Source organism: Cavia porcellus, unplaced genomic scaffold (assembly GCF_034190915.1).
Source record: "Cavia porcellus strain 051 isolate PalLab524CR breed Dunkin Hartley unplaced genomic scaffold, mCavPor4.1 scaffold_26, whole genome shotgun sequence".
Classification (NCBI taxonomy): domain Eukaryota; kingdom Metazoa; phylum Chordata; class Mammalia; order Rodentia; family Caviidae; genus Cavia; species Cavia porcellus.
Genome location: NW_026947509.1, coordinates 24,054,029 through 24,069,965, shown reverse-complemented (window position 1 = coordinate 24,069,965; position 15,937 = coordinate 24,054,029). Strand labels below are relative to the sequence as shown.

At 39.5% G+C, this 15,937-nt stretch overlaps 1 gene segment (V, D, J or C); it reads left to right on the top strand.

Moving 5' to 3' along the window:
• On the top strand, window positions 1-583 carry LOC101788778 (T cell receptor alpha variable 9-2-like). The segment is given in 2 exon segments: window positions 1-109; window positions 249-583. Coding segments are annotated over 2 exon segments (381 nt in total).
• The last annotated feature ends 15,354 nt before the right edge of the window (window positions 584-15,937 follow it).

Genomic DNA, 15,937 nt, shown 5'->3' with positions numbered 1-15,937 from the left:
CATTGTAGGAGTAAACTGTTCTTACACAAAGAGGCCCAGGTGCAGGGGCTCCAAAGTCTGAAAATGAACCGTTTCCCGGGAATTATGATTGTGTTATTCTTGAAAATTGGTAAGTAAAATAACATAAATTAAAGTCTTTTGAACTAGGATGTTGAGACCATTTTTAACCAGTTTTCTACGAGGAAATCTCACTTTAGATCCAAGGTAAGCTGTTGCAAATTGTACTCTTTTTCTTTCTTTTCTTCTAGGAGGAAGCGAGGAAGACTCAGTAACACAAACCCAAGGACAAATGACCCTCTCTGAAAGAACTGCCCTGACTGTGAACTGCTCCTATGAAACCACAGGGTATCCGGGCCTATTCTGGTATGTCCAGTATCCCGGAGAAGGTCCACAGCTCCTCCTGAAAGCCACAAGGGACAAAGAGAAAGGAAGCAACAAAGGCTTTGAAGCCACATATGACAAAGAAACCCGCTCCTTCCACTTGAAGAAAGCCTCAGTGCAGGCGTCAGACTCGGCTGTGTACTACTGTGCTCTGAGTGACACAGTGGCAGGAACCGCAGGGGGAGCTGAGCACAAACTCTGAGCCCTGACAAGCCGCCTGGCTGCTGCTGTGTGCCTAAGGCTTTATGGTTTAGGGAACAGGAACTTGTCTAACATGATTGTTGCCTATCAAGCACCATTGATGCTGTTATAGAGTAAAATCACTCAATCCAAAGCTAAGAAAACTTCAGAAGAACAAGAGGTAAACGTGCCTCCCACAATACACTTTCAGGGTGAGAGTGAAACACGCTGTCACAGTCGATTCTCAGTCAGGCAGGTGATTCATGATTCTAAAAGCAGAAAACCTTAGGATGAAGGCAATGGTTTATGCTTACATATAATTTTATCTTCATGCCCTTGTCCCTAGATACCCAAAGTAATAACGTATTTAGTCACAGCTGTGACATGGGAAGGAAAAGATGCTCATTGTCTCCCTGATAAGGTGGTGATTTTAAGGGAAACTTCAGCCTCATCGATAATATGCTCTGAAGGATAGAAAAACATGCAGTAAAGAAAGGGGAAGAAAAATGTGTGGCCTTAGACCTCATATAGAGAAAGAGATGGTGCTCTTTCTGGTTTCTGTCAGGAAAACTATGTGGCATGAACACACTGACTTTCTCCAGACTAGGTTAGACAGGTCCACACCTGTAAAGGCTTCTGACCTCCATCATTTCTCAGCACGTGGCTCTTAATCAGCAAGACAGTCCTTGAGAGAGACAGGCAGTGTCCACAGGCTGGGGAAGGAAGCCACTGAGATGAACCCTTTTCTGGATATTGTGGGCAGGGAATCCCAGCACCCCAAACACCTCTCAGGCCGTTTCTCTGACTGAAGAGCAGTAACAGATGGAGTGGGAGCCAGTGGTCAGAGTATGAGAGAGCAGGGGTGGCAAAGAAGGACAGTTTAACTGAAGATACATTGGCATCACTGCAAATATTGGAGATTTTGCTTTTCTCGCTTATTCTTTTTAATATTTAGTTTACTGCTTAATTTATACTTCAGTAAAAGTAAAGATAATTATAGAAATTTAACAAATAGGAAACAAATACAATAAAATGAGAACTGAAGTACTAGATGTGAAAAAATAAGTACAGAAATTTTGATAAAGCAAAAGTTGCTATTATTAAATACTGTAATAGCCTGAATAATGGTCACCAGCAGTGTCCATGTCATAAGCACCAGAATCTGGCAATATGCTACTTTATATGGTGTATTAGTTTGCTAGGGCTGTCATAGAAAAGGTCGCAGAGTGGATGAGTAACAGTAACAAAATTTGTTGTGTCACCATCTGGATGCCACAGCTTTGTTCCCTCTCTGAAATAATTTGACAGGATGTGTTCCAACCTGTCTTCATGCTCTGATAGTCAGTGGCTTCAAGATGTTTCCTCCTCCCAGTGGCTTCTTTCAATCTGTCCCCTCTGTGTGTTTTCACATCTTAATATTGTTATAGAATCCAAGAGGTCAGAGAGCCTGATGGTGACAAGGAGGACTGATTTCCAGGATGCTAGATGCACATCTGACCTCAGACCCAAAGTTCTGGGTGTTAGAACAAAGGAAAGGCTCTAGTTTTATATATTTGGCTGAGGGGACTCCTCTTTAGACACTAGAAGTGGGGTAGAGAAGCAAGACAAGGCAATTAACAACTTAGTCTTCAAAGAAGACAGAGCCTTGTGAATCCTGCAAGATCAAGGTGATTAAGCTCCGTTTCCAAGATGCAGCAGCCCAGCTTATCTTCATCAGAGCAGGAGGTTACAGCTATTGGGCTGGGCAGTGGGGAGTCCAGTGGGACTGTCCTTTAAAGTCTGGCTCAATGTGATGTCCATTTTATAAGTCCAGTCATACTGGACAGAGGCCTCGTCTACTCTAGCAAGATTTTAACTAAATATATCCATGAGATCCATGTTTCCAAAGAATTTCATACTCAAAAATGAGAGAGATTCAGACTTCATCATATGCATTTGAGGGGCACAATTCACCAAAGTGGCTTAGGGGGAAAAAGATTTTGAAGATGAGAATAATATAAAGATCTTGGTATAGAATGATTATCCAGGATAATTCAGGAGGGCCAAACTAATCACAGGACCATCAGCAGAGTGATAGTGAAAAATGTGGTGTGATGTGGAAATGAGGAAAAACTCTGAAGTCTGAAAAGACAAGAAAATAGATGATTCCCTGTAAATACCACAAGGAAGCAGACTTGATGGCTTCTAGATTTTACATTAGGGAAACTAATATTGAATTTGTGACTCCCCAGAATTGTAAGACAAAATCCGTGTTGCTTTATGCCACTATGGTTGCCATAATTTCTTAAGCAATAATCAGAAACTAGTAAAATATAAATAAAAGATTAAAATAAGACATATTTTTATGTCTCAAGTAGCAGTAAAAAAATTTTTAAGTTGACATTGCATGTAAGTATTGCTGATAAAACGTAAAGTTCTTACGAAATCAAATGAATTCATAGAAAAAGTATATATCATACAAAATAACTCAGTAATAAATAAAAATCTAACTAGATTTATAAGCATTTATAGTTGTTAGATAATTATAAATAGAAATCTGTACAGATTTTTCAATAAAACAGTACGTTTTAATTGGCATGTGTTTCTCATGACAAAAGTAAGCAACATACATCCTAAAACTAAAGTTAGAGAAGAAACTGCTATGAGGAAATAAGAAAACAATCCAAAATAAAAACAGGTAAGTATACAAAAATCAGCTCAAAAAGAAGAAACAGAGAGGGTTAGTAAACACATAAAACATTGTCTACAGCTATCAGAAGAAATTAAAGAAAAAATTTCGTTATTTCTAGTAGAGAAGCAAAATTAAAGTCTGCTTACATTGTGTGTTGAGAAAAATAGAGGAAGGTAGAACTGTTACACTTTTGCAAGTAGGAAAGAAAACCACACACAGAGAGAAAAATTTATATAACCATTTAGGAAACCACAGTAATTTGCTAAAACTGGTTAAAATTATGTACATGTGAAATTCAAGGACTCCAATTGTTGGTACTTATGTTTAAAATTTAAATGTAGGAACAAGAAAGCATTTAAAAGATGTAGCACTAATTTAAAAATAAACATAATCAGTCATCAGTGTAATGGAATCAATGTAATGGGAAGCCTAATTTATTCATACAATAAAATGCAAAGATTTATAACAAATAAGTGATTCCATATACATAGATGAAATCTAAACAGATACTGCTGAGTATGAAAGGAAAATCTCAGAATGGTACACACTGCATAACACCACAGATGAGAAATCTCGAAATTCAAACTTCATCATTTTGTGCTACATTTCTAAGAGGACGAAATTTGGAATCATTTGAATGAAGTCTTCCTGCCAGAAATTGTCTCTTTGGAAGGAGAGGAGAAAGAACAAAGAGTGACTTCTTTATCTGTGTAATACTTTTTAAAAACAGGAGGGAGACATAACAAGAAATACTATTAAAATAACATAATTACATTTTTTCTGGCTGCTAAGTTTTCTGCCATATAATTTGCTAAACTTTTAGATGTAATAATTGTATAATACATTTAAAATAATTTCTAAATAAATAGCAGCAAGTAGATTTTTATGATCTCCTCCGATCCACAGAATGGAGAAAGAAACTTTTCCTTACAGCACTCTGTGAAGCACATTGTTGCTACACCACAGAAATTCCAGGAGAAAATCTTTGATTTCCTAATGAATGAAAAGGTGTGCAGTTAGGTGGTACAGAGGGTTCACATGCTGCTTCCTGGCTGTGAAGCTGGTGCCAAGCAGGAGGATGGACTGGGAGTAGGAGTCTAGGTCAGCTAGGCAACGCAGGAGTCTCTGTCTCAAACAAACATGCAAAACAGCAGAAAAGGCACGCAAACAGGTAAACACAATTCAACATCAAAAATCCACTCCTGGTTCTGCCTTCCATGGCCTACAATCCGTAAGTTTACCACAGGAAAAGAGAAGGTGAAAGAAGAAAATCAAATCAGGTGGTTCTTGGCAATACATACTCTACAAGATACCAGTGTGTGAACTCCCTCTGGTTCTCAAGTTTTTATCCCTTTTCTGTTTGAAAAGTTAAATTACAAATTCAGAGTAGTATTTATATCTGACTGGAGGACCTTTCGGAGGACTGACATAGCCAAGAATAAAACAGGACACAGTCTCCCTGCTGGAGGTCAGCATGAGGTTAAAGGCATCCCCAGGGATGGAGGAGGCAGGGAACCTCCAGGAGCCTCAGTAGTGATTATGCGGCTGCACAGGGAATGTCATTTTAAAGGTTTTGCAAAGGGAGCAAGAGAAATCTGAAGGCAGATGGTCATGGCAAAACTGAGTTAGTCTTGTTTGTGTTTCTTTAGATGTAACTCACCTGAAAACACATTTTGGAAATCTGGAAATTTGACGTAAATTCCCTCACCAGATATGTTTCAAGGTTAAAGTAGGAGAGAATCTTCATTCATTCAAGGTCCAAAGAGGGAATTCTTTTGAGAACATTTATATTATCAAAAGTTTTCCACATTTTTATTGATAAAACAGCACTGGGGAGATTTGTCTTCCTTAAAGCAAGAGCAGGAAGCAGAGAACCTGTCCGAACACTGCCTGTGCACTCAGGGCAGCGAGAGAGCTGAGCACAGGAAAGAAGGTGGCCCTAGTCACCCCTTCCCGGACTGATAGTAAAATTCAGCAGAATCAGCTCATAAACTCGACTTCACTGGCGCCCTTGGCACGCCGGTGCACAGCTGGAAAGGTGTCTGAGTGAGAAGCCAGCTTTAGTTTCCTCTTTCTGAGCAGATGCTCTGCGACTGTGACATCTCCATGTGCCAGGGTATGAAGGGAGCACAAAGGAAGGACAGGGGTCTCCTGGTTTGTCTCTGTAGGAAGCCAAGGACACTGCAGCTTGTTTTTCATTAGGGTCAGATTGGAGGCAAGAGAACAATGAAAACTTTAGTGAGCACCTACACACACAGCTGGAATTCACTGTGTTCAGTTTCAGAAATGGCCCCACAGGATAATTTAATAAGCTTGGACAGACTCAGTATTTATCTGCTTTGAATACTTCCTTACATATTAAGCTTTCCCCTTTTCTAGGATCATTTGTTACTTAGGTGATGAAGAAGAGCAACACATGATGTTTGAGAAGCACCAATGTCATCAGCTGGACACTGCAGTAAATGCAAACTTAGACCAACAAGAAGCCCGGCCTAAGAGGCAGCTGCTACAACCTCTGTGAGGTCCTGCATCTGGAGTGTCAGGAGCAGGGAGCAGGCCTTTCAACAGGAGGGAAACTCTGCCACAGTGCTGCTCCCCAGGGCGCTGTAGGCACCCAGGGTCTCCACTTGCATGGGTAAAAGTAACTACAAACCAGAACCCAGAGGCAAAAGTGAACAAAAAAGATATCTCAAATCCTTAAGCTTTCTCCCTACAGCATGGATCTATTACTTAAAATTACATCATGAACTGAGACTATTTTAGATACTTTGGATAATTTGTGGTTCTCTACTTGTCTTTTGTTCACTTTATATTGTCATAAGTTGAAGCAATAATCAAAGAAAAGGTTAACACTTATATTCCACACAATTATACAGCAGGACAGAAAATCAGCCACCACTTTCTGAGCCATTCATATGCCCTTAATTGCTTTCACAATCCATTAAATAAAAAAACCAGAGTTTAACAGTGAGCCACAGCACTTTTGATCAGTGGATGAGAAAATGTTTTAGCAGGACAATTCTAGCACACTGCTCTGGTAACACTAATTCTTTCTGCAAAGCCAACATCACTAAATGACCTCAGACTCCAAAAGCTAGTAAGTAGAACTCAGTCACTTTTTCAAAAAAGAATAATAATTTATTCTTGACATGTTTTTACAAAAACATAAATTAATAGTTTCTGCAGTACATAAGGATTGACATTCATTAATTAATTTAGTTTTACAACCTACAAAACACAAATGCCCTAGAACTGAATAAGGAAGATGTATATTAATGGTTTTGGAGACTTGTACTTTCATAGAGGAATAAAAGGACCTATGGCGATCAAGTAAATAGTATTAAACTCTACTATACAAGCGTCCCCCAGTTAGTCTGCCATATAATAGCAGTGTGCATCACCAACTTAGTCTGCAGCCTCCTCAGCTCCAAACCACACAATCAACAGCTTTGCTCAGGCCCCGCCTTTTTTTTTTTTTTTAGTTATTTAAAGAGAAAAAAGAAAGGACATAAAAAACAAAGCAGCAAAAGGGTACAAGTAATACAGAATTTCAAGAAAAAAATATACAGTAAGAAATATACAGTAAAAATATACAGGTTTATTGTCTGCCTAGAAACAGTTGTCCAAATTATAAAATTAAAGCATATAAAATGGACATTCATACAGTGATATTGGAGACCCATTCAATGATCAACAAAAGCTCAGTAATATGGTTTTCCATCCTACACACTCAAACATACCTGTGGTTATATCTCTTAGTCCACCTTCCTTTCCTCTCTTTTTTACAATAACAATTACACCTTTTGGGTTTCATTACTCCCACAGTTCTTATTACTTTTTTTTGAAGATAATAAAACCAAACATGACTAAGTAAAACAGAGTCAGTTAGAACAGAAGGGTGGGCATAGTACATGATGCAAAAATAGAATACCAGGTGATCAACAGTGGTTACCATTGTGCCTCTTGCTATTTTTAAATTGAGTTGCCTATATCATCAGGTGTAATAGAATTGATCAAAACAGTACAGAACAAGACCAATAAAACCTACACTGGAGACCTTACAGGACTTCAAAAAAAGATAACAGTCAAATCATAATGGGCATCATAGTATATCTTATTGCCTTCAAAGTGGTTGTCTATACCCTCAAACTTGATACTATCAAACAAAATAGAATATAGAATAATCAGACAACAAGATGGGGAGAGTAATACTGGGGTTCAAATCAGGTTAATAGGAAAACAAAAAAGTTACTATAATATGTCCTGCTATTTTTAAATTTAGATTTCCCTTAATTAAAAAAATGAGAGAAAATGGATTAATTTTTAAAAAGAGATAAAAGAGGACATTGTAACAGAACAACACAGGTCACAACCAAACAATTTAAGCATCATTGTGTTGCACCACCAGATAATATAACATAAAGTCGCTATAGTGCCTCTTTCCTTGAATTATTTGAGAGTAATTTCGTATGCTATAGAATCAACCATATCAAGACAGTGTGAAGCCATTCAAAAGAATGAAAGAATTACAGGGTATGTAGAACCAGCTAATAGAAAATGAACAACGGTTTCTATATTATCTCTTTGCCTATAAAAAATCTTGTTTATCCTATCGCATATAGTGAAATACAGTAAGATACAACATGTTAAAACCAGTGGAAACAGATGTACCACAGCTTGATGGGACTTCAAAACAAGATGATATTAAAACAGCACTAGATTTTATGTTGTGTTGTTTTCTTCAAAATAGCTACTCGTATTATCACAGATACTAAAATTGAACAACCCAGGTTAAAACCATTGCAATTAATGAATAAAAACATTATATGACTTCAAAGCAATATGATTGGGAATCATGATTACAACATGCCTTTTATAGAGACAAGGAAAGGAACGGGGTGAGGTGAACCACATTTATTCCCACTTGGTCTACAAACCTAAAAACCCCATTTCTTATTTGGGGGAGCAGCATAAATACCCAGGATATATATATATATATATATATATATATATATATATATATATTTATATTTATACATATATATATTTATATTTATATATTTATATATATATGAACACTGCCAGACACTCAGAGACCCTGAACCCTGAGACTGGACAGAGGAAACCTGTGCAGGAGACATGGCCACATGCTCTCCAGCCTGCTGTGGGCATCAGTGGTCTCCATCTTCTCTGGTACATACGGTGCTCACACGGGCCAGAGTAGATAGGCCAGGAGGGAGAAAAGAAAGCAAACTGCCTTAATTGTGATTTGTCGTTGTGTCCCAATTAACCTAAATCTTACATTTGATTCATCATGTGGAGGATCAGCTCTGTTTTCTGATTGTTCCCACAGGGCTCTCTGTTGTCCAAAAAATAACCCAAGACCAGACACCCATGACCAAGCAAGAAGAGGAAACAGTCATCTTGGACTGTTCCTATGAGGCAAGCTGGAGCTTGTACTATAATTTTGGTACAAGCAGCGTTTGAGCGAAGAAATGATTTTCCTTACTCATCAGAGTTCTTCAGCTCCCAGTGGAAAGAGCAGTCGCTATTCTATCAGAAAAGCAACTAACTCCGTGAGTCTCATCATCACAGCCTTATAAATGGGAGGCACTGGAAAGTATTTCTGTGCTCTTTGGGCTATGGGAACTCACAGTGTTTGAAGCGGTAGTAGAAGCTTAACAAAAACTCAGGAGTTCTCTGAGAGACAGGCCCTGCTGCAGGAGCCCAGTGAGACTCACACTTGCAGATCCCAGACAGAAGGAAGCACGGCGGTTGCTATACTGTGGTCTGCATCGGAAGATTAAGTTCTAAGTAAAACCCTCCTGTCTTATTTGGAATCAGGTGTCAGTTGCATGTCAGGTGTAAGATGTCTTTTGCATTATATTTTATTTAGCATTTTGAGTCCAGAATAAAATACTCAAAATATTCAAGTAGTTGCCCACTGTTGTCAGCTTGCCCCATAACAATGTAACCTATCAGTTTCACCGTAATGTGCTTATAGCCCAGTTTTAAGTGTAGGTACCTGAGATAGCAGTGAAAGCCATTTCCTTAGCCCTTTTCCCTTCAGCTTTTTGTTAGGTACAATCAGAGAAAGAAAACCACCAGGACTAACTTAAAATAAGAGCAATTTAAAGCATTAGATGTCATGCATCATCTGGAGCTAGAGGAGTAACCTCTGAAGAGCTACTGCGTTTCCTTTTCATACTGAGCCTGAATTGACTGACAATCAGTCACACCCAGATCTGGGAGAGGAAGGTGGGTGATGACAAGTATGTGGAGGAACTGTGACTTGGGAGCAAGGAGGGCCCATGAGGAGAATTGCAACTTACCAGGACAAATTAAAACTTTCTGTACCTCAACTCCTTTGCTCTTAGTTGGTGAATGACCTTGAAGAGAAACATGTAATTTTCCATCATTCTGTATATACACTTGGCCAAAGCCAAAAACAGTCTGAAAGAGATGTGGTAGAAGGTGGAGGATTAATGGGAAACTGGGCTGGCAGAAGGGCAGAAATCTGTGGAAAGTGGCCCAGGGTTTGGAGCCCGGAACCTGCAAAGTGTATAAGCAATGCTTGCTGCGTCACACTGACCTCTCAAGTCTTGTACCATTTCTTCTGTGGCCAACATGGAAGCAGAACAATGTAGGGAAGCAAATGCTTGGAAGCATATTTTCGGAGCATTGAGAAACTAAAAAGCTACCACAGTCAACACTTTCCAGCTTGGCATAAGCATCTTCTTCACCAACACATAAAGTCAAAAAAAACCCAGAACAATCACACTGCTTGCTAAGATGATACAACTATTTCTGACTCTACCAAAAATGTGCTAATCTCTGCTGAAGGCTACACAGGATTTGATTCATCTCTGTGTATATTCTAGTTGAGGTGCAATCTCTCAAAGACGCCCAATTCCTTAAGTACTGAGAGCCAACGGGATAGGAGATTATCTCTCATTTGTACCTTTTATACTCTACATGCAGGCAGGTGGGAGAAGAATAAAGCATGGTTTCTGTAAGTATAAATATGTTTGTATTAAATAAAGTAGAAGTTTCATAGCAGTTACTGTACTTATTTCCATAAATAGTCATGAAATGCTGTACGCAAGGCCATAAATTAGGAGCAGGAGCTATGTTAGTCAGCTATATTGTGTTGGCAGAGAGTTTCAGGAGGGCAAGTGTAGATAAATCCAGATCTGAAATCAAAAGCATCAAGATCTTTGCAACACCCAGAGAAAATTCATATGCTATGTTCACAAAACAACTTAAAAGTTAGTGCTTGACTTTTAAGTTAAAGTTAGTTCATTAAAGAACAATACTTCAATGGCCATCAATAAGGAAGAAATAGTTTAAAGTACTCAGGAAAAATACTTTCACATTGTCTTTCCTATTTTTCTATGAATGTGAAGTATGTATTAAATTGGACCTATAAAAAGTCACTCAAGACCTGCACAGTGACTTGTAATTTCAGCTATTGGGAAGTTGAGACTAAAGAGCTGAGTTCAAGTACAGCACAGGAAATTTAGCCTGGTCCTGTCCTCTTCCCTCAAAAGATGTCTTAAAAATGTGGAAAGTTCAATGAAAGATTGGAAAAGGATATTTGACATCTGTCTGCCTACCTCTCTTTATTTCACTATTTTTAGTGTTTCCTGAAGCTCATGAGCTCAGCGAATCCTGTGCCCAAGTGTTCTAAGTACCTGAGCCTTCAGGCATGCATGACGGCATATGGCTCTGCAGTGCATATTTCTGAGAAAAGACTCAAATGCAGAGTATGTTAAAAGTTCACAAATCAATAAGCAACACCAATAAAAATTATGAACATTCATCTGCTTCAGATATGTGAGACTATCAAGCTCAGAAAAAAGAATTTTGTTGTAGTCAGAGGTTGCAAGGAGAACAATTCCATTCAGGACACATAATTTATAGTATTAATTACAATGATCACCCAAGGAGTTAAAATCAAAAAAAGTGCAGGAAATATGTCCATGACACTGCAGACCTAGAAAATCCAGCCGAGGGCCTGGATCCCACGGCCATAACCTGCATGAGTTCAGCTGAAGTCCTACAGCCCATGACAATGTCTCCTGCAAGTGTATATCACAGATTTGCACTAGGAAGACCCAGAGGTCAGCAACTGGAAGCTAAAAGTCTATGCTAGCAGGGTGAAGGATCTGTGCCAGCAGCCCGAGGGTTCTGTAACACAGCCAAGAAGCGATGCTCAAAATAAGGACCAGGGCTCCACTGAAAAGTACCAAAGCTATCCTCAGTGACAGTGAGGTGCTGAGTTCCTCTGGCAGTGAGAAGAGCCAAGTACACTTCAGAAGGACAGCGTGACAAATTTCTCCTGCAGATTAAACAGCACACATCTTCCCCTCCAGAGCCAGGAAGCAATACTCAAAAAATAAGGACCAGAGCTCCCCCAAAGTGAACCACAGCCATTCTCAGCACAAGGTCCTGAGCTCCTCTGATGATAATAGCCAAGTTCATGACAGGGAACTAGCATGACAAGCTCTTTTAGAGAACCAATGGCTCCAAACAACACTTAGGAAAATCCACAATGCTGCTCTTCCTCTCCAGGTATCCTTTTGATGCTGGCAACAGTCCTCAGGTGGGCCATCCATGCTCAGCACCGTGCTGATTCAGCTGAACTGGTGTTTTAATTACCACCAGTTACCAGTCCACTACAGACTTAATGTCATTACACACCAGGGAATTGAAAATAGAGACTCCATGCACATGTTCCATCTACAGTTTTAAGCACCCTGAGTGAGACAATATAGTCAGGAGGAAATTATCAAACGAGGAGAGCAAATATGAGTGACTACTTCCAGAGAGAGGGGTTAAAATTTCTTGAAGCATTTAATTCAGGTGGTAGCAAGAAAACTCAGCTGAGGAAAGGCCGACTTCACTAAGAAAATGAGAGTTGTGTTTATTGAGCTTGCTATGTATGAGGTAAAGTATTTCACATTTTAGACTCATCTGACTTTAAACATCAAAGACCCATGATACAGTTTTTATTGTTCCCAACTTGATAATTTTTGAGGAATGAGATGTAGCTGTCCCCGATTCTGAGGAGTTTCAAAGTCATTATTGTCAGCCCGAGTCCGGCATCTGAGAGGCCCTCAGGTTCAGGGCTTTGCCTGTGGAGAGTAATGGTGACCACTGCCCCAGGGAAGATGGTGTTTCTGGGTCCATTGACTCCCATATGAACTGGAGACAACAATGACAGACAGACACAAGTGGTCCCAGCACCAGTAGATTTAAGTCATCAAGTAACTATTTACCAAAGGAAACTTAACTACTTCAGAAACACGATTCCAGCGTCTCAGCCAGTGTCCTCTACAAAAGTGTGCTGGGAAGTGTAAGTGGAGAGAAAAAGATATTCTTGAAATACTCTGAGCATCTTCCCACATCAGGGTCTTTGCTCCTTGCTTGTACCCTTCTCACTCTAAGAAATGATGAGATAGGAGATGATCCCTCATCTGTGCATTTTAATGTTTTCCCCAAATATCTATGTGGTTTACCTGTGCACTTCTGCACACTTTTATTCTAATATCACCACTGTGTGACACCTGTTCTAAATCCACTTTGCTCCTGGAGAGTCAGGCTGCAGTACACGTAGTATATGTTTAGTGGTTCTTGACTGAAGTGCTGCCTCCTGGGGTCCTACTGAAATACTTTGTGACATTCAATGCTGTTTGCCTTACTGTCCTGCAGTGGTCATGGGATAATTGTGACAAGAGCCTGAAATGCAAGAGCCTGAATGGTGAAGGACACTGAAGGGCAGAGAACCTGACAGACCAGCAAGGAAGTAAAAGATGGCTCAGGAGGACTGGCTGGGGTGGATCTATTGCTCTGCTGCATATAAAGCTGAGCAACCTTGTTAAAAACACATGGAGTGATTTGGGTTTGTGAGACCTCTTGGGAACAATGCTTCCCACTGTTGTACAAGGTGGGAGGTTTTCTTTACTAAGTGAAACTCTGTCCACTCTTCTGTGTTTGGTGTACAGAAATATCCCAAGACATGGGAGCAAAACTTATTAATGGAAAAAACGAGCCAGTTGTAGTAAAAATTGAATGGTAAATTCCTTCCCTGAAATATTGTAATTTTTAATCCCCACTATGCTATCAAAATGCACAGATTTTATGTTAATATAAGAACCATTATGGACCATGGGTGTCTATGATAATTCACCATATATGCTTTATAAATTACAAACTCCACCTCAGGAGAATGCATAAGCTTCATCATGTAAATAGACTCCACTACAATTTCAGATTGTGTTCTCAGTTCCTTTATATTTTATAAATCAAGTGGATTTGACTGAGGGCCTGACAAAGGGATGTTATTCTCCTAGATGATTAGACATAGGTTCTCATTTAATATTTATTAGAGGTCTCCAAGTTGGTATCATTTGTATGGAGCAGGGACAGCAAAATTCCTGACACTAGAATTGGAAGGTGGAGTTTTCTACCCACTATTCACTAGTTGAATAATATTAGACACTGATTTAATTATATTTATCCTTAGTTTCCTCATCTCTATACTATTGTGTAGATGGACATTAATATCTACTATAGCATTTGTAAGAAGTAAATGACATAGTTTATGGTAGTGCCTATACCAGTGCCAAATGACACTAGCAAGTTTCTTAAAGGAAATGAAATTAAATGTGTCTGAGCCCAGATGCCTAGTTTTACCATTTAAGCTATAGCACAGGCTTCCTTCTATTCTTTAGGTAGAGAACAAAGTCTGTTATAAGAGAAAACTTTTATTTTATTGAATGACATCTATGTGCTTGCCTGATACATCAATGGACCTTTAAGTCGTGATCCTTTTTTAAAAATCCTCTTAGTAGAATTCCACAGAAAGAATTTGAATTATTAACCCATGTGTGCCTGGTGATCCAGTTTTCGAATGATTTTAAAAAGGGAGCTTAAGAATGCATTCTCTTCAAATTCTCATTTCTATAATTTTTGGTAACATACAGGAATTTCTCGCTAAAATTCAAAAATTTTCAATCTTCAACATAAAGACAGTTAAACATTTTCAAGTAATATTATTTTGATTATAAAATAAATCTTAGGGGCTGGGGGTTAACTAAGTGATTTCTAGGAAAACAAAGAGAAGAAAATATCACGTGTGTTTTTTCATATTTTAAGAAAATTATTGGAATTTGCTGTAAAGTTCAGTGGATTTCTGCTCAATCACATAACTAAAGCATAATTTACAAAGATGTCTGAGTACTGTATGTTCCTGATTTAAGCTCACTTCTGTGTATTGTTGCTGTTTACTCACATCAATCCTGTTCCTCTGTTTGTTGATCACTGTTCTCTGGAAAACGGCACACACTGCCTGGGTAGAGCAATGGAGGAGCCTGGGTTGGAGGCCTCAGTGAGTTCCCCACATCTCACCCTAAGGGCAGCACACACTCACTGGGAGTGGAGAGACCCTCTTTCATCTCATTTATCTATTTTATCAGCTAAACTTGAAAACAGTATATGGTAACATAACTTCTCTTTTTGGGAAGTTATAACCCAATCTCATTTTCCTTTGGAAAACAATTTCAGTTTCCATGTTAAGAAAACCTGACTATGTAAGGTCTCTTGACCAAGGTCTACTAACATCAAGACATCCTTGAGGGGTGTCTAATGCCTCAGGGCTTGAGATCTGTGTGAAGCACTAATCCTGGTCAGTCAGCCCGGGATGATCACCCCATCCTGAGACAGAGTGCTCAGCAGAGCTACTGCTTGCTGTTGCCAGTGACCCTACAACCAGGCTTTGTGACAAACTTGTAACACACTGACAGGACCGAGCACAGTCTCCTTGGCATTAACCTTTCAATTACTAGATCCGTGACACTGGGGTCTGTTTCTCACAATCCCAGATGATTCCCCCATGGGATTAGAACCACAGCATCACCTTCTTTGGTTTGAAATGGTTAGGAGAAGCCTGACTCTTGAGGTTCTGCTAAACTTTGTTGGATTCAAAAGAGCAAATCAGGAGATCTTGATGAAACTGAGAGATGACACAGGTGAGGCCACTGTGAGACTCAGTTCTCAGCTGTTAGTCTGGTATGATGAGAACTCAAGGCAAAGACGTTCATTCTTTGGGTGTTGAATGCAGGGGTCCGAGCCCAGGATAAAGCTGCACTGCAGGCTGGCAGAGAGCAGACGGAAAACCTCACGGTTTGCTTCTTCCCAGCTGGCTGCCATGGTCCTGTCTTCCCACGGGACTTTCCAGCTCACAAGGATGCCCCTCTCATAGCCAGTCTTCCAGTGCAACTTCTAGAATCATCTAGTGTATGATAGGTAACAATCATTGCCCTGAATGGTTGTTCCCTGTTTTTTTGGAGTCAGGTCTGCTTGGGTAGAACTTCTTCAGACAAACACACGCCCTGCTTTTAGGTGTAGCAGCTTTAATATGGACAGCAGATTTGCCAGGTTTGTGGCCTATACTTGTAATACCAGGACTTGGGAGGCTGAGGCAGAAGGATTTCCATGAGTGCAAGGTCAACCTGGGCTATGTAGTGAGTTCAAAATCTGCCAGGACTACACAGAGAAATCCTGTCTCAAAAAGCAATAAATAGGGCAGTAGACAGGAAGTAACAAAATGCAGTGATTATTTTGGTTAAGAAAAGTAGAGCACTAAGTGCACCCACAAAATTCTCAACAAGCCTTTCAATTTTTATAAGGAATATGAAATAC